Source organism: Dermacentor albipictus, chromosome 1 (assembly GCF_038994185.2).
Source record: "Dermacentor albipictus isolate Rhodes 1998 colony chromosome 1, USDA_Dalb.pri_finalv2, whole genome shotgun sequence".
Classification (NCBI taxonomy): Eukaryota; Metazoa; Arthropoda; class Arachnida; order Ixodida; family Ixodidae; genus Dermacentor; species Dermacentor albipictus.
This window is the reverse complement of record NC_091821.1, coordinates 263719424-263743105: the sequence shown is the minus strand read 5'-3', so window position 1 is coordinate 263743105 and position 23682 is coordinate 263719424. Positions and strand designations below refer to the sequence as shown.

Here is a 23682-nt window from a genome sequence, read left to right as displayed (position 1 = left end):
AACCGTGATGCTGGACAAATTATTAGCGCAGGCGGCCAGCCGATGGGGAAAGGCGCTTACCAGCGAAAATCTTCTTAAGCTTGGTCCCAAGATACTGCGAACGTCTTTGCGACCGTTAGCGTCCGCAGAACAGCTCCGAAGTTCAAATAAAGGGTTATATTCTCATTCAGAGCTTTTGCCCATGTGTTTGAGCTACATCTACCTGAGCATACATGAGCCATGCGCTAGCAACTACCTGTTGAAAGTATTAAAGTAAGCTGTTATGTTCCGAGACGCAGACGACCAACATTATTCATTGGCTACGTCCATTTTAAGGGATCGACTAACTTCTTTGTCATTTCCTGAGAAGCTTACACTTCAGGTGGTGCCATGCGACAAGGATGCAGTCACTGTATGAGATTTTCTCAGCCGCAGCGCGCACCGGCTGTCACTAGCGACCGCGTTGGCGCGCCTTGACGACAGGCCACTTTCAGAACAGTCAGTTTTGGAATGCCGACGTGAACTGTCGTCGCAGCAAAAGTCGGTCAAGGCTCTGTTGACTTTTCTACGTGACAGTGGCCTATTAGAAAGACTCTAATGACCCCATTTCGTCCCTTCTCATATTTTTTTTCTCATGCTTTCATTTTTGTCACGCTCTTCTTTCCGTCTTTATTTCCCCTTTCCCTTCCCCTAGTGCAGGGTAGCAAACCGGACGTTTTAAGTCTGGTTAACCTCCCTGCCTTCCTTTCATTTGCATCTCTCTCTCTCTCTCAGCCGCTGTAGAGCCATCAGACGTGTCGGGACGTTACGGTGCGCGATGCTACGGTCCCGTTGAATTGGGCATACATTGCACTGCTACGCACGAGATCGCGGTGTCAAATCCAGGCCACGGCGGTCGCATATATATGAAGGCGAAAGGCAAAAAGACCCGTGCGCTTAGATTTCGGTGCACGTTAAATAACCCCAGGTGACCAAAATTAATCAACAGTCCCCCTCTACGTGGTGCCTAATAATCATCTTCTGGTTTTAGCACGTAAAACCTTATAATTAAATTTCAATTGGGTTACATGCGATCCATTGTGCTTGTCAGGGTGTAGCGGAGGGTCTCCGTCCCCAACTCTGCCAGAGGACAGCTCTAGATAGTAATAACGAAAGAGAACTTCGAAGAATCGGAGAACAAAGGATTGTTACTGGAGTCCAAGCATAGCACGTACCCCAATGGCTGGTGGACCAAGTGTCGGGAAGCTGAGAGAAACGCCGTAAAGAATAATAAATACTGAATAGAAGCGAAAAGGGGGAAACTTGTCGACAAGGAAAGCAAAGAATAGTTCTCCGCATCCTTCATCGAGGTAAAAAAAAAAAAGAATATAAGCTATAATACTGCGTGGTGCTTGAAACAGTTCATGGTTTGGTTGGTTCTTTTCTTTATGTATACGGAGAACGGTGCTGTAAAAATTAAATTTTTTTACCGTGGCAGTGTAATTTGTGGTTCATTCGTGCTCCCAATATTGCGGCCAGAGTGATCGAAGCGTCGACGTGTCTGCGTACTTTCTCACCACTGGCGACTCCTCCGCGTCTTTACGCTGCGCAGGTTCAAGAGGTTGATGGAACTTTAGTGTTCCGGCGAGCGAGCCTCCACGACAGCGGCAAGTACGTGTGCATTGCAAACAACTCCCTGGGCCAAGACCGGGCCGACCGGGAGCTCACTGTCACAGGTGAGTACACTTTAGCTCGCAGCGATTTTGACTGCCTGGATTCAAACGAAATGAAGGAGCCGTGTTCAAACTTGGGAAATATACTCGGAAAAAAGTACTTAGCTCTGACTAGTTGGTGCCATGTAGGCCGGCAAAAATCTGCTTCACTAAGGAGCGAAGAAGTTACTTTTTAACTTTAAGGTTACTAAGGGTGCCCCAAAATTAACCGAACCCAAAGCGAGTGAAGAACACATAATTGGACCGATATTGCTTAGAGACACAGTTAGCTCAGCGCGTTAAATTGCGGACATATTCCAGCCCTTCGTACAGCATCTGAAGCCAGGAGAACGATGTTGCACATATTAATATCGCCTTACGGTTCATATGTTCTTCACTCGCTTTGGGTTTGGTTTATCTTGGGCTAACCTTTTCTTTATTTCTTCTATAGTCCACACCATATATCTTCTTGCACTTGATCGAACATGACGAATTATACATGTACATATAACTAGCATGCATCACACGTTTTATTCCACAGGCGAAGCTTTCGAATAAAGAAAAACATACGTCTCCACGTCTCCTGCGAAGGAGCTTTCTTTCTGGTAGCCGCCGTACATGGACATAATTACAACAGACGGTGAGCATCTGCTGCCGGCACGGGGGCACAGCACTTGATACAGCTTACCTGTTCTTCATGGTGCTTGAGCGCAGGTCGATGTGACGGAGAATGCAAGTATTCCTCCAGCTCCAAGTCTTCAGAGAGAGTTTCTGCACATGAGTGTGATTACGGGTAGCAGTAAAAATTGGATGATGAAAGTATTTCTGGGACACTAAGTCGCTAAACTATGTACAGTAACTGTAGTGAAGTAGGAAATAGTCACAGAACATGGGCGCTATAACGTAAAACTATTCCAAACTTTTCTATTCCAATTTTGCAATCAGCCCTCCACGATTGGTCAAAAACTTTTTTCGACCACGCCCACTTCACCTGTCTGTCACGCGACGTAACGAAAACCGCGATACCTCCCCATCTGATATGATGCGTACACTTTGATTATGCATGATTTGACAGAAAAAAGAAAAACAGTTATTTCTGATTCGACCCCTTTTCGCCATTAGCCCTCGGCTATTGGTAAAAAGTTTTCTGGCTGCACCCACTTCACCTGCCTGTCACGCGACGTCACAAAACCGCACAAACTCACCGCGTCAAAGTGACGTGTATGCGATAAACATGCATTAATATGCCGAACAAAACTGAATTTTCTTCGGAATAGCTGCAGGCTGCCCCGTTCCGAAAGGAATAAAAGACGGCTGCCGCCGAACGCTGAGACGCTGGCTACTCGCACCTGCTGGAGAGCATGGGTGTATTTGCGTATAATAAAACTTCTTGCTTGGCCGTGTAACGTTTTCGAGCCCTTTCGGCACGTTTACCACCTCATTCTGCCAACTCTGCTTTGTTGAGGTCAGTTTTAGCGTCATTCTTAAGCTTCTGTTGAATGCCGCCGTGATTTTCGACCAGCCACGACAAGCTAAGTAAGGAAAAGCCGACCAATCGCAGACGCCGGCACCACCCTCTTCATCCGGTTATCGATTTTCAGTGCACTGGCTCTACCCCAGTAAATCCCTTTCCACTTGAGCGTTCTCCTCACCTCTTGTCAGCCAATTAGATACAACAAGCCGCTCAGTGTAGGCAATGTTATTCGTTTTTCAAGCAAACAAAAGTGACCTCCTATGAAAGAGGGGAGCGTTTGATTGGTCTGTTCAGACAACCCTGCGGGTGACCGCCCGGTGCTTGCGTCGGTGGTTACGCAAATTTGACGTCAGGAGATTGGAATAGAAACATATTGGAATAGTTTTACGTTATAGGGCCCCATGTTTTGACAAAGTTGAACTGTTCAGTTAAGAGCGGTACGTCCTAAAAAAGGGCGAGCGTCAGGGCCTCCGCTTCGCGTTTAGACGTAGCCTCGACGCAGATGGGAACAGACGTGAGTCACGATGCCTGGGACCCGTCGCGGCACTTGGTGCTGTGTGTGCCCGGCCATTAGTGGCCCCTTAATGTATCGTCTGGGCTGGAGGATAAGCTCTAGCATTAGAACCGACCACGGCACGCTGAATCATTGATTGCGTCAGCACAATTGCCGCGTTGTGAAAGAAATGCGACAAAATCAAGGCTCAAGGAACTACCGCGTTACTTGTCATACAGTTCTAGCTTGTCTCTAGCAGACGGACAAAAGTAATTCCGGAACGTCCTCTGCAACAGCGCTCGCCGACTGTTGTTTCCCTTGTTTCGTTTTTTTTTTCTTTCTTCCCACACGCGTTTTATTTATTTGCTTCGCGCTAGATCAGGTGCAATGCCGGAGGTGGTGGTGTTGCACATTTGGCCCCTCAAGCTCGACCATGTTTCGTCGTTGCAATTTTCGCTGAGACCTGTGAACCAGCTCTGATATCTCGTACAAACAAAAATAAGAAATGTGACTTTCATATTCAATGGCATGCTTCTCCGAATGCCGGCACATAAGAAATGACAAGGGCGCGCGAGAAACGGAAACGCCGAAAAAGACAGGACATGTATGTTGCAGTATAGGCACGAAAAATGCTACGCATGCAGACCGCTTTTGAGAAACCTGAGCGAAGCAAACAGCACGTTTCCTTGTATTGATTGATTCGTCAGTTAATCTTGCGGTCCCATCTTAACGAAAAAGTGCGCGGAAAAGACGTAGATGAGAAAGAGAGAAACACGCGCGCCCGTGTTTGTCGCTTGTCCCTCGCTCATCTACGTCTTTTTCGCGCACTTTTTCGTTAAGACGGAACCACACCAACTCGCCCAGTTATCAGTTTCTATAATCTTGCGGTCTTCCCAGCGCTGCATGCAAAAAGAATAGTTATCTTATTTTACACAGACTGATTTTTCAACGCTCTTTCTTCCAACGTATTTAATACTGTTGCCGATAAACTGGCTGCGGACATATTGTTCAGTGTCATTGATTGCATAGCACTCTGTCACCGCTCATACACATATAGTGTTGCCTTTAAACCGTGCGTCACAGCTCTACGTATACGCAGAGGCCTGTTTATCCAGCGCGCATACGCAGGTAGATCCCTTCCAGTGCCAGGCAGTGCCCTTTTTCGATGCCGCCCAGTCGAGCCTCACCGGGTGAACCGATCCCCGTCTGAGCCCTCCCGGTATACGCTGGGGCGTGCCTTTTTATCCCCGGTGTCTGTGTTCCCAGGCGGCTGGTTCGTCTGCAGCAAATAACGAAAGCAGCGGCGGCCACAAAAACACCAGAGACAACAAGACTTGCGCAGGTGTAAACATTTCCTCGTCGGATTAGCGTTAAGTGGGGCCTCGTGCCGACCGCATCGCCCTGCTCTCTCGCGTCTGCCAGCCGGGGCGGTTCAATAACGAAAATCCTGCCGGCCGTCGGGTCCTCGGTGCCTTCTTCTCGGGTCTCGCCGGCACATGGAGCGAGACGCAAGACGGGTGGCGGCTCAGGCGGCAATCCTCGATTGTGTCGCCGGGAATACACTTCTTCGTGGCAACCGTCAGAAGCGCCGGCATAAGCGGCAAGAGCTCTGAAGAGGGGGCGAAGAAGTAGGAAAGAAGTGATGAGGAAGGAATCACAAAATAAGCTGCGCGAAACCGGTGCAAAATGGAACCCGGAGAAAAAAAAAAGCAATAAAACGGCGCGGAAGCAATTTTTGTTAAGCGTCCCGAGTAGGTCGGCTTATGGTCGCCAGGAAATCTTGCTTGAGCCGAGAGCCAATCTTGTTGAAATCACTTTGGCCAGGCTGCTTTTCTAGGGGCTAGGATGACGGTCGGGGTTCGACGGGAAAGGCTGCACGCCTGAGGACGTTTCTGTGCGCCCGTTCCCAGAGGGTAGGGTAAGCCGCTCTACAGCGCTGGCTTTGCGCCTGGCGAGAGGATTAACTGCCTGCCTTAGTGAGGACTTCCGTCTTCTCGCCAGGTGCCCCGCCAAATGTGTTACGAAGGCCGACCTCCGTCGACACTGGACGTGGCGCTTCTGCCTCACTTCTTGGGAAACATATACGACTACTGGCTGGCACGAATGGTCGCCATCGGGTCGTCCTTATATCAACAGCAACGCGATGAGAGAGAACTGGCTGTGCCGGAAATTATACCGAAATGGTTCCTGGCATAAAACATGGCGAATGCAGCCCGACTGCCCTTTTCTGGCTTCGAGAGCTCCCACTCCAGGTTATTGAAGATCAACAATAATAAAAATAATTTTGGGTGCTGCTCATTTCTTTTCTTTTACTGGTCGTCGCGAGCTTTGCGGTGCCATTTATTTTCGCTTCCATTTTCTTGCCGTCTTCACTTCAGTAGCATTTTATTTTCTATTCCATGTTTCTGTCTGGTAGCCTTTCAATTGCTACCTCGTCTCAGTCGCCCCTTCGCGACCATTTGTTTGGGACATCCCAACTGGTCTCGCACAGATCAGATTTTACTCGACATATGCGCGCGACGAAAAACAGCTTTAAAAAGATATTGCTCCTTCGGATTTGAACTGGAGCTGTCAATAAAAAAAGATGTGTGTGAAGTTTATTATCCCAATCAAATGAGGTATAAAGCAATTTTATTCTTGGAGCTTGGTTACCAGGGAAAAAAAGTTCACGCCTATCTGATACGAGAGTCAAAGTAGGATAGCTCAGAAGCCACGATCCTGGTTAGAACTTCCAGATACTCTGGAGGTGATTCGAATTCAAGGAACACAGCACGACATTCCAAACCTTCGCCTGACGGGACAGTTTCATTGCAGGTTTGGCAGAAACTTTGCTGGAGACCAACACGTATTTTTTTTAAATTCTAACTGTAAATCACCAGCAGGATACTGGAAGCAAAGGCATGGCGATGTTTCGGAAGTCAAGGGGGTAAATGAGGCGCGAGGAAGGTAAAGTAATATTAAGGTACACAATGGTGGGCGCTTTTTTTCTGGATGTATTGGTTAGCTGCACCCGTGAAACGACAAAGATCTTGGCACACAGCAGAGAAGCAACCTTTTCTAGACTGCTTTTTTTTTCTTCAAACATTTCTGATTCAGTTTGATGTCACCTACAACAAAAGCTAGATCACAGGCTTCGACGAAAAGTTAGTAGGAAGCGAAACCGTCAAACAGATCTGCGTTAATATTTGTATTATTTATCATTAAATCAGCGGGAAGATACGATTATATGTGTTATTTCCACGGTGAAGCCTGGCCAATATCTCCTCTTGAGTATGTCCGACAATATTAGACACGACGACGATCACGACGAGAACAACAACAACAACGACGACGACGAGAACGCCAAACATGAGAAATGAAAAAAAACATCAGTAGAAAAGCATGAATGGCTCAACTCAACGACTCAACGCACGACGCACGGGCGCACGACTCAACGAGCGCACGAGGCGTGCCGGGAAGGCAGTGGACGGTACGCAGAAACACAGTACGTGGTTGCCTTTTATTTTTTTCTTATTATTCTTCTTTGCAGCCATGCTGGTGAAACAGTATGGTAATTTTCCCTTCGTGGTTTATGACACATACACGTTGCAGCAAGCGATCTAACTCGCAGAAATCGTCAGTACGGGTCCTTTCGGCAGTGGCAAGAGCAGTTTCGCTACGTGAATGGATTGCTGATTCGTTGGACATATCGATCACGTGTGCACCATGGGTATTCTCAATGTGAAAGTCGTTAAGTACGCGTCATACTTTACCGCCTACGGACCAATATTGTATACGAAATCACGCAAGGATCCGAAACCATGGACGCGTCGTAATCTGTAATAAAGAGACCTGCTCATTGTATATGCGTACATACCATGTGCTGTGTTTCAATGCACTGTTCTCCAAAACTAGGAAATCATCGACAAAGATCAAGAATGTGTTGGGCCTGACTTTTTTTCTAACTCTTATTTACTGATCCTATCATGGTTTTGTGTTTGTTGAAATTTATCTCTCTCTCTCTCTCTCTCTCTCTCTCTGATTTTGTTGCAGTGGTAGCTGTTGTAAGGTCTTTCTGTTCTCAATGTGACCATGCATATGTGACCAAGAAAATATCTTATATCGAGCAAGGATAACATGACCTGGAAAATATCTGAAAAACGAAGGCACCAATACCCGCAGCGGTAACGCACTGGCTATGGCATTGCGCTGCTGTGATCCAGGTCAGAGGTTAAATTAAAGAACACTAAAGAAAACAACACACTCCCCACCCACCCAATCGGAGGGAGGGGTCCATCGTGGTCTTCGTCAAGCCAGCTCCTCCCCTGGATATGTGTCATCTATTTTAAAGACAACATCAACCTCAACGCAGCCAAGAAAAATAACATGTCAATGTTGGCGCGACCATGCTTACCCGCGTTTCTTCCGCCACGGCAGTCATGTGATAGTTTCGAAATTCGCGTGATGTCTACACTTGCGCCACCGCGGGTCTGATACTTGATTCCAGCTAATTCGAGAAAGCGTAGTACGTCCTTCCCGCGCTTGTCCACGTGATTGAATTAGGGATTGGCCACTTCCCATTACTCTCCTAAACCGGCGTTGCATGGCAAAGCACAAAAACTACTCAAGGAATAAAAAATTAAAGTAACAAGCTGCGAAAGACATACGCTCAGCGCAGGGCAAGAGTGCTGTTTGGCTGTTTTCGTTGTGCATTTCCGGCAGCCAGTGGTACGCCGCGCACGCCTTTCCCGTTAGTATGACGCTCTATCTTAGACGGCACTAATGGGCTCCCCTGAGTAGCCCTCTGCTATTTTCACCTCGTCCTGATCGCATTTTCTTCGGGGAAATAATGCGAACCATTAGCTTTCAGCTTCAAACAGAAATATGGGAGCGAAGTCCTGCGAAGCGTGCTCTACCTCAATACGGCTATTATAGAGGAGAAGCCGGACACTAACGAGCAAGTGTGTACGTTTCCAGGGAAGGCGCAAGTTTTAAACGTGAGAGCATTGCTTGGCACATTGTGCGACCTCGCCGTCATCAGAACGCAAATGGCAGAGAAACGTTACACAAATTACGTCATCTTCGCCTAACCAAATTAAAAATAAAGTTTGGCAGAGACATCGCATCGAGAGTCCATCGCAGCAGACACATCACCGACGGAATCCCAAGAGCAAGTGACGCACGGGAGGCAGCGCGCTCATTTCATACACTCAAGACGTGGCGCCACCTCTTCCCCATTGGCTACGCCGTCACGTGCCCAATGACGCACGCACTAGGCCACACCTTTACTCAGCGAGAGCCGGCCGAGGAGGCGTGTTCGTCTCGCACTCCGGAGGCCCTGGTTCGATTCCCACCCAGGCCGAAGTCTACTGAATTTCCTTTTCAAAACTATTAATCTGCGTTGTTTGCAGGAACCTCCCTCAGAAATTTTGCGTCAATCCGAGCATTTTCGAGGTGTTTTTTAGTATTTACGCAGTCGGTCATTTTTGTTACCATCGATCCGTCACGCTGGCGACTACGACCGACTTTCCAGTAATGTGGCATAGAATGCTTTCGCATTAAAAAAATAAATTGGCCACTGTGGGGATTCGATACCCTGCCTCACCACCACTGCTACCACTCCGTAGCCGAGCGCACTAACCACAGCACCACCATTGCATCGCGCCACCGTTGCAACAGGGAACGGTGGTGAACGCCTTCGAGGCTGTGTACGTGGTTGGGCTCTGCGTGGCGAGCGATTCACTCGATGGTGCATAATAGGAGTAGCGCCACTGTCGGTGCTATAGAGCCTTCGTCGTCCGAAGTTGAATCGGTCGCGTCTGCATCATGCGGTGAGACAGCAAGGCGTGGCCCGAAGACGCCAGTTCACTGCCGACGAAGTACGAGACCACAGCAACGCAGCGAAACGTGCGAAGCGAGCTGCTGCATCGAGACAACTTTCACCACCAAAGTCCCCCACAACACGAAAGGCATAGCGAGCTGCTGCGAAGCGAATGCGGCGAGCTGCAGTGAGACATATTTTAATGAGAACTCCCCAAATAAAACTAAACTCAGGATCGCAATATGGCCGGTTTGTCGTCTTGCGTTGTTGTGACTTCATAAGCAGCAACACCAGGCTCGGAAACACACCACAGCAGCACTAAGCTCAGCAACATTTTGCCGCAACACTAAACTCAGCGGCATAACTCAACGACACACTCAGCGAGAAGTAGTGCTCTCGCATTTACACATCATAAGAATTCCTTAGGTGCCGCCATATATACATATATTTTTAAATGCCTTCACAAAGTCGTTGCATCGTCAAGAACCTAACAATTTGCAGCACTGCATGATCCAGCAAAAGGACAGAAAAGCATTAGAAGTCAACCTTCTTTCTATTGCATTAATTGCTCGCTTGGAAACGGGACAATGAAAAGGAGCAAAAAAAATGTGTAACGTCGGCTGTGTGAGGAGTGGAAGCTCGTTTTTAGGTAGCACCGCTTGCGACTTAATTCAGAGTCAACCGGAGATGCTGCAGCCGGCGAGACAGTGCTGATTTCTGCGTCTTTATTTCGTCTCTTGGTTCCTGCGTAAGACGGTAGTTGAGGTGAGAACATTGCCACGCTCGTTACAACCGCTCCCGGCGTAGTAACGGAGTCCTTACATTACAGACATTTGCATGGCGCTTCTGAGGCCCTCTGCAGCGGAGATGGCGACTTCGATTCCAGCTCGTTATGAGACGGCGCAGTGGTCCGCTCTTCGTGCTCGGCTCCCAACGAAGCCACTGCGGCCCCCGGTCATCCGTGAATGGCGGGTGAAGAGCCAGTTAGGGACATCGCAGGCGCTTGCTGCCCTTCACATGCAGACTCGTATGAACGAACGTGAATGAAGAAAGAAAAGCTTGGAGCATTAAGACGTCTGCATGTGACTCGGTGATTCGAAGATTGTCCGCCCTTCTCTGACCCTCCTTTCCATCCAGTCTCATTTTATGAAAAAAAAAAAACTTTATGAATTGCATGGTCAGCTAGGCTACATAACCAGTCGAAAATTTGGTGCGGCATCATTCGGGTAACTCGAATAATAGCAAATAACAGTTATAATCTAAGCTTCTATTTCCTTGCTTAGCATTCACCCATCAAATTTTAGGTTTCATTCACCTTTATTCTCTAAAAAATAAGAACAGACTGGTCCAGAGAAAAAGTATGCCTCCCTACACCTTGACAAGTTCACAGCTCTTTAAAACATGTATCAAAATATTGTATACAACAATCATCACTTACAATATGGATGAAGAGAAGGAAGGAGGAAAGAGAAAAGTAGAAGGCAGGGAGGTTAACCAAAATAACGTCCGGTTGGCTACCCTACATCGGGGGAATGGGTTAGGGGAAAACAAAGATGACAGGGAGAGAGAGGAGGGAAGGAAAGAACGAAATTAGTGGTGAGTTCGCTGACGCGTGTGGTCTAATAGAAATTGCATTAATAGTCATAGGCGTTCACACAAGCTCGTCGTCCTCAAGAAGCACAAACGGATGAAGAGAAGCTGCAAAGGAAGCATGGTGCAGCCATGTCCGTTGGCAGTATTTGCACAAGGTGATTATTTTTGAGTTTTATGTAATTTTAGAAAATAACCTGTTGCAGATATCACTATTCTAGTCCATGAGCTTAATTATTCAGAGAGGTGGACATTACTTGCACGTGAAATCAGAGCACATATTACCTTAATTAACAACCCTCTAATTAACTTTCGAATTAATTACCTTGCAGCATATATTGCTATTTAGGAATTGTAGCCGGTGAGTTTGCAAGAAGTGGAATGATTTTACATAATGACACACACACGCACACACAGCGGTGTATGTGTGTGCGTGTGTGTGTGTGTGTGTGTGTGTGTGTGTGTGTGTGTGTGTGAGAGAGAGAGAGAGAGAGAGATTCAATACGTTTTATTGCTGAATCCGCTTTCTCTGCAAGGTCCATCGTGCTGACGGAGGGACGCATTCGTCGCTGAAATCTGCCACCCATCTCGTGCCGTAACGCGAAACCTACTACTTGCAGATATATCAACCCAAGATTGGCTCTGCCGAGATTTCTTTTAATGTGTAAGCATTCTTTGGCGAGTACTCCAGCCCCGTCTCGCGAAAACTGTAATGCCCTGTATCTGCACAAAAATGCGTGATTTGCAAAGTTAAGAAACTTAGTCATTACGTTAGTGTAAATCTAGATGATTGGTAGTTTTGTGAGCGATAAGGAACAATTTAAACAAAAAAAAATGAATGGTGGGCCAACTTTCAGTATGGGGCAGGCCAACTGAATTTTGGGGGTGGACCAAATTATAATTCGGTGGTGGGCCAACTTAGAATTTCGACGTGGGCCAACTTGAAATTGCACCAACTGAAATTCGGGGTTGGGCTAACTTGAAATGTGGGGGTGAGCCAAGTTAAATTTGGGGGTTCGCAAATTTGAAATTCGGAAGTGGCTCAACATATATCTCGGGATGGGTAAACTTAAATTTGGCGGTATGCTTACGTATAGTTCGACAACTCCAGTGGAGTTTCTGCATTCTTTTATTTCGTGGACACATCCTAATATGTCGTGGCAAGCGGATGTGAAAGGTGCCCTTTTATTATGATAAACAGCCCTAAGTTTAAATTCATTCAAGTTTGTTTTCCCCGCGAGTGTGTGTGCGATGTAGTTAAACGATGTCGGAATTACTTGTACTACTTCACCGTGTGCAAAAGCGCTGCTGCGACATTTGAAAGCTACCGGATTGTGTCACTGTCTGTGATCCGGACTGAGTTACTGATAGATATCCCCAGTGCACTTTCTCTTCTTCTTTTAATCTTTCCCTCCCCTTTTCTCTTTCCCCTGTGTAGGGTAGCCAACCGGGATCGGTCCTGGTTAACATCCCTGCCTTTCATTTATCATTTGCTCTCTCTCTCTCTCTCACCGTCTGCATGCAATGCTTACACTTGCTCCATTGTTTCGCGCGTTACCTTACGCCTTGCACTATACGCAGCTCTACACCCCGCATAGTAACAATGGTTGCACTCGTGCTGCGAATTAGAACGGTCACATGAATTGAATATAAGGAATCTGCACCGAGCTTCCAATCATTTCGGAAAAAGCGCTAAGTAGCCACCAGCGCTGTTAACAATGAAAAAAAAAGATGCGACAGCATGTGAGCATCTCACGCGCCCCGTGCCAGCGTGTCAATGCGTACGTTCAGAGCCGAGAAAGAAACAGAAGGCGAAGAGCACGAGAGCGTCTTAAGCCTGGCGTGAAAGTTCGACGTGAAACATGTGCGCCGATTTGTCTCAAGAGAGCCCGGGACACGGCAAGGAAGTCATGTTGAGGCATCGGGAGACCTCGCCAGACAGCTGAAGAGTAGTGTCCTTCCGCCCGCAGCTGGCCTGGAGCAGGAGGCGCTGGTACAGTACGCCACCGGTCAGGACGGCCCATCCTCCGGACGCCGGAAGCAGCCCAGGAATCGCTCGGCTGCGACTATTTAGTCGCAGCATTTGCATTTTTTGCAAAGACTACGTTCAACCTCAGAGTTAAACGCCTGCTTGCAGACCCACATGTTCCATGGTACCAGGGCACAGGCCATCCTGCGGCACCAACCACGCCATGGCGATCGAAGCGGTGCCTGCGCCTTGTGAAGATGCGGGACCTCTTCAAACGGTCATCTAAATCCGTAACTAGGCCCGAGCCACATGCGGTTCTACGGTGACGCATTACACTGTGCAATCCCTGTGGCTGCGCATCGCAATAGCGCTGTCATGCTGCCTACGCCGATGCTCTCGTACAAAATGGAAATAGATATTTTCCACATGCTCAGGCCACCTCGTCTCACAGTTTTACTTAGCGCAACAGCACTGTTTCATTTGTTTTGCTGAAACAATAACATTACCTGATTTTCAAATGGCGGTAGTCGGGATCGCCTGTGTCCTCAGCATGGTGGTGCCGCAGCTTTTCAGCTGTGTCCAATCACGATGGCAACCCGCCAAGGAATTGTGGAAACACGAACCTCATCTCAGAGCCATCACAAGAAGCTCTTCCACATTCTTCCGACAAGGCGGGAAGTCATCTTCCCAAAATATTCTCAGGTCTGAGACACAGCGAGTTCCAACCCCACATGTAACGCGCTCTCTGTTAAAAGCAAGCCGTCAGTGGGAATAAAGTAAAGAAGCATTGGCGAATAACCATTGAATGTACGCGTAATGCGCTGTATATTGATGAGACGTGCGCGAAAGGCACCCTAGAATAAGCACAAGGGGGAAAAAAGGCCGCGAGTCTGACTATGGAAATGAAGCGCCTTGGAATATAGGCAAGATGTGTTGATGGACAGTCGCCGTGTAGTGTGGCCTACATCAAATATAGGGTTTCCTGGAAATATGGTTTGCTTGTCAATGAAAGACGGTGGTCACTTCTACTGCGTCTGCCATAGAAGCCCTAGTATTCACGCGGAATCTGCAGGCGGTGATCGGAAGCAGCAATGTAGTCTTTGTACTGCAACTGAGGAGGGTAACATTGAGCAGAACAGTGGGGAATAAGTTATGCCTAATACGTTTTTTCTAACCTTGTTGAACACGTGCTTGATTTTGTTGTCGTTGTATGGAAATATTTAGAGGCATTTACGTTCTAATTCTTATCATTCAATGGTTTTGAGAATGTTTCGAAGAAAGATAGTTGTTCCAAATATAAAATTATCATTACTCATAGTGGCGATTACTTACATATAGCCATGTGGATTTAGCGACATGCGTATGCTGTCATATTTATTTATTCGCTAGGTTTCCGTTTAAAATGAGACTAAAAAGACATCTAAGTTCAGCGGTGTTACTAACTTCCGTTTCTACTTTACCAAAAAAAAAAAAAAAAGGCCACGTTTACGCTTAGGGCACATTCACACCGGCGACTTGAGGAGGTCGCGCGACCATTTGCGACTCGCAATCAAAAAGCGACCGAAGGCGACTGATGTTCACACCGGCAAGCCCGGCTGAGCGCGACCCGCAAGTCGCAATCCCGGAGATTATCGTTCTCAGCGAGAACTCTCGGAATCTACGCGGAATTTGAATGCGACGCCGGAGGAGGCCGGATGTAGACACACGAAAGATCACTTCCGGTGTGCCGCTGATTGGTTTATCAGTTTTGCGACCACGGTCGCGCGACTGAAAAATCGCGCAGAGAGCGACTCGCCCAAAATGGTCGCTTTTCGAGAAAGCGACCGTTTGCGACCATTTGCGACTGGTCGCAAAGCGACCAACTTGGTCGCGCGACCTCCTCAAGTCGCCGGTGTGAATGTGCCCTTAGAGGAGCCTGCATAACACCAGAAAAGACGCAAAAGCGAAAGACTGGTGACGATTTCACCTTGACGATTCCACAGATCGACCTGTTGTCGCCAATTTTCACGGAACCTGCTCAGTTTTAGCAAATTTTTGTCGGTAAAGTGGACTACATTCTATTTTATAGAGAAGCGAAATATTCGATATAGCTTCGCGAGCATGCAATCTGCCACAACAACCCAAATCACTGCTGTTATCTTCTGATTATTGTTAGCCTTAACCGTGTTCTGTCTTTTCGGGGTTTTTTTTGTTTTTTTCTAGACTTTTTCTTACAAGTGCCTTCTGTTTGCCCTCAGGATAGATGTAGTATGTGATAGTTCACGGCCCGGGGCCGTAGCTCTTGCTTTATTTCGTGCCTGATAACATGCAACCTTTGGCGTATCTTTTATTTATTTTTGTGACGTTTCTTTTTTTTGTTCGCCTTTCTTTTTTTGTATATATTTTTGCTCCGCGAATAAACCACCAGTGACTCGTCAGCGCCCGCGTTGTTGTCTTTCCAATTAGTCCTGTTGTCTGCGCTGTTTGTTCGGAACATCGATGTTCATTCGACTAGCCCAAATGAGCCCTCTCGTCCAGTCCGTTCCTCTGTGCTGTGCAGTTAGCGCTATTTTGTACCCTGTCGTGCTTGCATATATTTTGCTCTCACTTCACATATTCGTCTTACTAGTATACCATTTACATTGCAGTAGCTGTTGCTCACAAACTTTGATGTGGAGAAATTTAAAAGTTGCAACACGCTTTCTCAAAGAATTCGTACCAAATTGTAAATCTACGTACAAATACTACCCATGTTTCCAAAGACGAAGACGCGTAGCTGTCGTCACCCGTCGCGCACCGTGCGTCAATGCGGGTCCCGTACGGAAGTAAGATTAATGCAAAATACGTCTTGCTCTCTTGCGTGTGGACGCGCGAACTGAAAAATTGCGATTAGAATAACCGAGGAGTTCAAGGTAAAGAGAGGTTCAAGGTAAAGCTCTCACATCTAAGCTTGTGCAAGAACCGTGATGTTGTAGTCGGTGAATCATTTGGCTTGAAGCGCTGGCGACTTCCCTTGGGGATATCTTTAATAAGCTTGTGAAGGAAGACATTCAACTACTGTTGCCAACCAAAATTGAAAATAACATCCTGCTCTGCGGAAAAAAAAAGAAAACTAAGAACTACGTGATCACCTTTCGATGATCCTCACCCTACGTTTCATCGTTCGTAAATGATTTAGTGATTGTCGCGTGATTTCATGCGAATCTGAAACAAAACTTGCTGAAAACAGTACAAAAGTTCAGCGGAAAAAAATGGCCCAGAAGCCTTGTAACAATGGCAGCAACATATTCTATCAGATAAAATTGAATATTATGCTAGCACGTAATTAACGGTAACTATTATTTACGAAGTGAAATTTGCCCTTCTTTAAAGTCGTCCTGAGATGCACGGACTAGGTTGCAGTGATTCCACAAAATGCGAGTTCCATTCATAGAAGCGTTATGTTTTGCGTAAACATAATAAACCCTCGTACTAAACCTTGTAATATAGAAAGCTGCGTTGTCAGTTTCAGTGTGCGATTGGCTGTTATTTATTTCTATTATTTATAGCTGTCTTTGGCTCATTCGCGAATGCTGGATTCCCTGCCGGACTTATGAGCTTTTGTTTCCTTCACCGTCGTAAACTGGAAAGGAGGGAGGATGGAGAGCAAATGGAGAGTGTTCAGCAGCTCATTGTGCACTGTTTCATTAACGAGAACTTATTCATTTTTTAAACAGCGCAATGGTAACGAAAATATAGGAGGAAGCGCACTTGACCGGCCCTGAAATGTTCAATGACCGTTTTCAGTTGGCGAGCTGGTTAGCGTAAATTTCTTTACCGGTTGCCAAATTGACTGAATTTTGAGAAAAGTTACAGTCTTGAAATCATGCTCCTCTAATAAAACAGTGAAACCAACGGGAACATTCTCAGCTTTACCCTGTTTTCCTTTCTTTACGATCAGTCAGTGCAAAATATACGTAGCTGTCTTTGAGCGCGAGCTGAAAAATTCCTGAACGGAAGAGCAACTACTCACTTTGCGAGATTGTACAATTTATGCACAATTGATGAGGCATGTCCCACTTGTGAATTCGCATGCCATATCTCAACTCTCACTTGCCATCTTAGAACCGATTTCCCCCGTGGAAACGTCTGTGTTACTGACATGCGGAGGAAGCTACGAGTTCACTGAAGGTTCTACAGACTTTCAATGCTATATCCAATTATTGCTAGAGGATGTTATCCTAATCTTATCTTATGATCAATTATCAAGTGCAATCACCTCTCATCGTATACAGAAAAGATAGCGGTCAAAAACTTGGTTTAAAGCATAGTTTCTTAAGGATTTTATTTATCCTAATGTTTATACAAATGAAGCTTGGACGAAACGTGACACTGAGCGGAAAGGTCCCGACGGTATTACGGTTTTTCCGAGCACTTTAAATGACGGAAACAACCTAAACGTATACTGTTATTTACAATATTCTGCGACCGAAAACACAACGCAGGTGGGGTTACATATACATTAAGAAAATTTTATTCTTGCGTCATATAACAATATAAGTTGTTATGAAGTAGCACACAAATCATGTAGGCGCAGATGAAAATATAAAGTATAGTTGTACCCCACAGCTGTCAGCGCTCGATTGCAATAAGAACGGTGACGTTGAGCAAAAATGTGAAGATTTAAGCACGGAGCTTTATTACAATACTGAGTGGAAATGTGGCTAGGTGGTCTGTGTTGTGCCGTAATGTGTGACGGTCAAGGCAGCAAATGCCTTTGATTACGTATATATTACGTTCCTAATCTTGTTTTTCAACAAAAATGTTTCTATTGTTCTAATTAGTCTCACTTAGCATCTAATTTATGCCATTTATTAGTTTTCAGAATGTTACGATAAAAACATTTCTCACGTATGTAAAAAATTGTTACACATGGCCATTATTGCTTAGGAAGCATCATCAATATTTAGAGGCATGCAGGCCCAGACAATTAATGCAATAAAACGTGCTAGTTGCTAACCTAAAAGTCTTAACTGCTCCAAGGAAGGGTTGCATTGTTAAGACGCAACACATTTAAAACACAAAAAAAGACGTATTAATAATCAGCAACACGCTTTCTTAACGAATCCGTGACAGATGGCAGAAACATGTGTGCATTACCAATGATTGATATGGTGGCTGAATGACTACAACGCTACACTCTTAGACAAATGTACACCCTTTGGGGTGTATATTTGCCACACAACTATAATCGTCATCTGCCTTGCTTGCGTTTCCTTTCTTGAAAACGCTGCTCTCGCTACTTTCCTGTCGAGAATGCTCTGTCATGCTGATAACCCGCATGCCGTGCGTGACTTGGGAGTACCGGGCTCGCAGCGGTAAAGAAAGAAATTCCGGGCAAGACAGAACACGATTATTGTTCAGTAAAGTGGAAAGTTGGGCTAGTTGGTGAGTGATCATCATACCTTGCTGGTGAAGCAGCGCACTGACACGGACACAGTGAAGACAAACAGGAGTGTCGAATGTCGTCAGCAGCGAGTGTCGTCTTTTCCTGTTTGTCTTCACCGTGTCCGTGTCAGTGCGCTGCTTCACTAGCAAGGTATGACGATTATTGTTGTGTGGCAAGATACGACCCAGAGGGCGTAATTTTGTTTAAGAGTGTAGATTCAATTTAGCATCAAACTGCATGCTTCAAGCTTGGGGAATGTAAATTAAGCTTCCATATGAATGATCGGAAAATTTTGAGGATGCTTAAGAGAGAAAGAGAGAGAGAGAGAGAAAGGCAAAGGAAAGACAGGGAGGTTAACCAGAGATTATCTCCGGCTGGCTACCCTGTACTGGGGGAGGGGAAAGGGGATGCAATAGGTGAGAAAGAAAGAAGGATAAAAAAGAAAGGAAACAAAAAACCTAAGCACACACACGCACGTACACACGAACTATTTCTGTGGGCACTGTCACGCAGCCCGCAAAGGCATTCCTAGTCTTACGCAGTGTCACCGTACAGTCCTGCGCCACACAGTGTACTGTCACAATTTGTCAGAAAGTCCCGTGTCTTTCAAGTATCGCAGCAGCGCCTTCATAGCGGATCGCGCTGATGTTCGCGTAGGCCAGGTTCCAAGGATCTTGTTTTCTGTCATTGGGCGCTTGTCCAGTTTGTCTAAGGTGGCTGGGAGGACAGTTCTTTGTGGGTTAAAACGAGAGCACTGACAAAGAAGATGCTCGATCGTTTCGTTTCACCCGCAGAAGTCACACAGTGGGCTTAAGCTTAAGCCCGCTTAAGCTTCGCCTTTAAGAGTGCGACGCGATAGCATTCAAAGATCCCCCACTGCTTCTCACGCTCTGCGGTAACTGCAGCGTATGTAGCCGTAATGTTTGCCAGCAATCGCTGGCGTTGAACGCCATGCACGTCGGTGGGCTTTCTGGTAGAAACGCGGCCTCTTGCGTGGGCCGCGATGCGGCGGAAGCGAGCGCCATGTGGAAGTGTTGCAAGGAACCGGCCAGGCGCGCCGCTCCGTGGCCTCCAAGGTATTAGCGCGCAGTCGCGCAAATGGCGGACGCCATGGCGGGTCTATGCATGGTAAAAATGCTAGGAAAGGGGTTTAAATTTTCGCGTAACGGAATTATGTTTTCTCGTGTGTTCAAATTACAATACGACGCTATCATGTCTGCAGGTTGTGCGTAAGTCGTACTTCACAATTTTTCTACGTATTTCAGCTTGAGAAATTCAATTCGTTCTGTAACTTCCTTACGGCACATGAAGGTGCTGGGTATGGGTGGTTCAAAATTCTTTCCGCCGAAACATTGTCCGACTCCTGACGCCGACGCCAGATTTTCTGTGACTCGGGGACCCTTAACGAAATAGCGTTAGAACCGCCGTCTTCCGTCGCGTGCGTAGCGCCTGGGGGAATGGAGGGAAGGGAGGCAGCGTTGCACTCCGGCAGCAACTGCGTCGGAGGCAGTGTCTAGGTGCGACAGCGGCTCATACCTTTGTGCGTGCAGCGTTCACGCCGCTCAGGTTGGAATACACAGCACGAAGGACACTTCGCTTGCTGCTGCTGACACGCCTGCTCACTGCAGCGTTCTGACAGCTAGTATCCGGGGCCATCGAGTGTGATGCGTTCACGTTTGCCTGTGCACGCTTACACCATGCTTGTTAATTTAGATAGAGAGCGAATGTTTGCAAGCTTATACGGCCGATAAAACTACTATCCTTATTTGGGGTAGCTGTCTATCGCAATCGATGGTTCGCATTTCGGTCGAAACTGAGACTTTTTAAAAATTTCTTTTCCAAGTTTTGTTATTTATAACTCGTAATTTCGTTTCTCCTTGTGAGCCAATTGCCCTGATGGCTGTGTGCGATGTTTGTAGGAATAAACAGAAACACCAACAATGACGCGACGCCGTGACATCAATTCATACGGCGCGCGCCAGCTACTTTTGAAGAACACGAATTAGAAGAAGAACGCGATCATTTCAACGATAGCTCATTGTGTTGGCTCGACGAGGAACATCTTTTGGTCTTTGTTAGATGCTCTCTAAATATCGACCTAATGTGGCCAATCACTCCTGTGGGTACGAGCCATGTTTTGAGGCAACAACAACACCAATGCTTTGCATTGCGTGGGGACTGCTCGGGATAAACAAAGCGAATCATGGGGAGTCGACGGGGTGCCTTGCCTATCGCTGATGCCCCTCGGGCCACTGCTGGCGTCCCTCAATAAGCCGGTCCTGAGCGTAAGGCCGTGCACCATATACCTCTCTTCACGATTTTGTTCATACACCGAGGTCGCCTGGTCTCACTTCTGTCTACAAGAACAACATCTGTGATGACTACTCACCTGCCACCCGCCATATCAGAAGTAAACTGATTGCCTTTGCAAAGAAGTTACCGGGCAAACCCCTGTTTCATCTCCAATACAAAAAAATTAGTCGTAAACAAGAAGCAGTACACGTACGATCCCGTTACAGACAGCGTGACAGAGTGCACGTCACAACACACGCGTGCTAACACCGAACCGTGTACTGCGCCACCTAATCGTCCATAGGGAAGCGCGAGGGGCAGTGGAAGTCACTTATACCCCGTGTCTGTCCTTTTCACTAACATTCGAAGCATCAAGAACAAACGCGACTCATTCACTTCCACAGTCGACACGTTTAACCCAGATATCATTGCACTTACCGAAACATGGCTGCATCCACATATTCGAGACCATGAAATCTTCTCTATCGCACATGGCTTCTCAGTTTATCGCTGCGACCGTACGTTGCGTCAAGGTGGTGGTGTTCTTCTCGCAATTAATAAACACCTACACTCTCAGCACATTAATATTGCTACTAACTTGGAGATAGTCTGGCCAATTATTGAAATAAACTACGAAAAAATTATAATGGACGGATGCTATCGCGCTCCTACTGACGTTGCCTCCTTTGCTAATGAATTACAAGACACAATCAATATCGTCGTAACACGCTTTCCTTCCTTACCCTTGTTTCTACTGGGTGACTTCAACATTCCAAACATAGCCTGGCATAGTGAACCCCTCGTGATACACCCTTTATCCGCGTTAGCAAAAGATATTGATACACCCATCCTTAAGCGATCACTCCCTTATCCATTTCAACATCAACACTTCACGTCCGAAATCAGAAAAAATATCAAGACAATTCACGACTATAAGAAAGCCGACTTTGAATCAATTAACAACGAGCTCTGTATATTCCTAGATACTTTCCTGACTGACTTCTATAACCGCAGTGTGCAATCGATCTGGAATATGCTTATTACTAAAATTAGTGAATTAACGGGAAAATTTATACCTGCCTACACTTTTTCCTATAATGATAACGCTCCCTGGTTCAACACCCCCGTTAAGCGCCTTTCTAACAAAAAAAACGTTCGTACAGACTAGCTAAAACATCTGCAAACGCTGAAAGATGGGCAGCTTACAAACGCGCTACATATAACTACATAACAGCGCTTAAACAAGCTAAAGATAACTTTAAAAAAAAAACACATTGCCATCCATGCTAACCACTGATACGAAAAAGTTCTGGCGCACTATTAACCCAAAACATAACGATGCCAAAACCCTTGTTGATAGCACCGGTACCGCAATTCTCCCTGCCGATTGTGCATCTGTATTAAATGACGTTTTTTACGCGTAACTTTTCCAAACACGCTCATGTTATACGTTCAACTACACTATCTTACGACTACGCCGCAATGCACCCTTTAATAATCGAACCCGTTGGCATAGAAAAAATAATCGCATCATTGAAACTCTCATCAGCTCCTGGCTGTGACTTAATTAACGGAAAGTTTCTAAAAAACACTAGTACATATTGTTCCATTATTCTTGCAAAGATTTTCCAGCCATCACTTGACAAAGGTTCACCGCCTGCTGATTAGAAGGTGGGGAAGGTGATTCCACTCTACAAAACGGGTGCTAAAAATTGCCCACTGAACTATCGGCCTATTTCCTTAACCAGTATACCATGTAAAATTATCGAGCATATTATTTTTTCTCATATTGCCAACTTCTTAGAAAAAAACTCCTTTTTTTTCTGAGTTTCAACACGGCTTCCGCAAAACATATTCATGTGACACGCAACTAGTATCATTCACGCATAAACTGAACTTATTGCTTTACCACTCTTCAGTTGCAGATCTAATTTTTTTGGACTTCACAGAATCGTTCGATAAAGTGGGCCACAGCTTATTAATCTACAAACTGCAACAACTAAGCCTTGATCCTAAAATTTTGTACTGGCTTGAGGTTTTCCTCACTAACCGTTCACAGTTTGTTTCAGCTAACGAAGTAACCTCTAATCTGAGTCCTGTTTATTCAGGTGTACCACAAGGCTCCGTGTTTGGACCCCTCCTATTTCTCATATATACTAACGACTTACCTTCCTGTGTTTCATCTCAAATTCACCTATTCGCTGACGACTGCGTAATTTACACCGAAATAACTCGCGACGAGAATGTAACCCGGCTTGAAGCTGACCTTAACGCCGTTTCTGCATGGTGCAATTCACGTTTAATGGAACTAAATGTTAACAAGCGTAAATTCATGCGTGTATCTCGAACTACCAGTTAACCACCTGTGTACTGCCTTAATAACGCTCCATTAGAATTGGTGACAACTTACAAGTACCTTGGCCTTCACATCACCTCTGATCTTACTTGGAATACCCACCTCTCCCATATAATAGGTAACGCCAACCGTATGCTACGTTCCTTACGACGCAGCTTTTCCAAAGCACCTTCTTCTATAAAATCCTCTATAAAACTCTAATACGACCTGAACTTGAGTATGTTGGGGCGCTATAACGTAAAACTATTCGAAACTTTTCTATTCCATTTCTGCTATCAGCCCTCCGTGATTGGTCAAAAACTTTTTTGGACCACCCTCACTCTCCTGTCTGTCACGCGACGTCACGAAAACCGCGATACCTCCCCATCTGATATGATGTGTACACACTGATTATGCATAATTCGACCGAAAAAAGAAAAACAGTTATTTCTGATTCGACACTTTTTAATTCGCCATTAGCCCCCGGCTATTGGTCAAAAGACACATGATCTCGTACAGCACGAGTCACGGATTTTTAGGGGTGGTCCTTGACAAAAATCTCTCCTGGACCCCTCATGTGAATTATGTGAAAAAACGCCTGACAGGAATTTGCCATATGTTTAAGTTCCTTGCAGGAAAGACCTGGGGAGTG

The 23682-nt window shown here is 46.1% G+C and overlaps 1 protein-coding gene across 1 annotated transcript in view; it reads left to right on the top strand.

Moving 5' to 3' along the window:
* The window catches only part of LOC139046737 (cell adhesion molecule Dscam1-like), a 171624-nt gene that overhangs the window by 105425 nt on the left and 42517 nt on the right, over positions 1–23682 (top strand). Inside the window, exon 5 of the mRNA XM_070523540.1 lies at positions 1571–1694. Within this exon, the coding sequence (XP_070379641.1) occupies positions 1571–1694 (124 nt within the window). The remainder of the gene's footprint in view (positions 1–1570; positions 1695–23682) is intronic.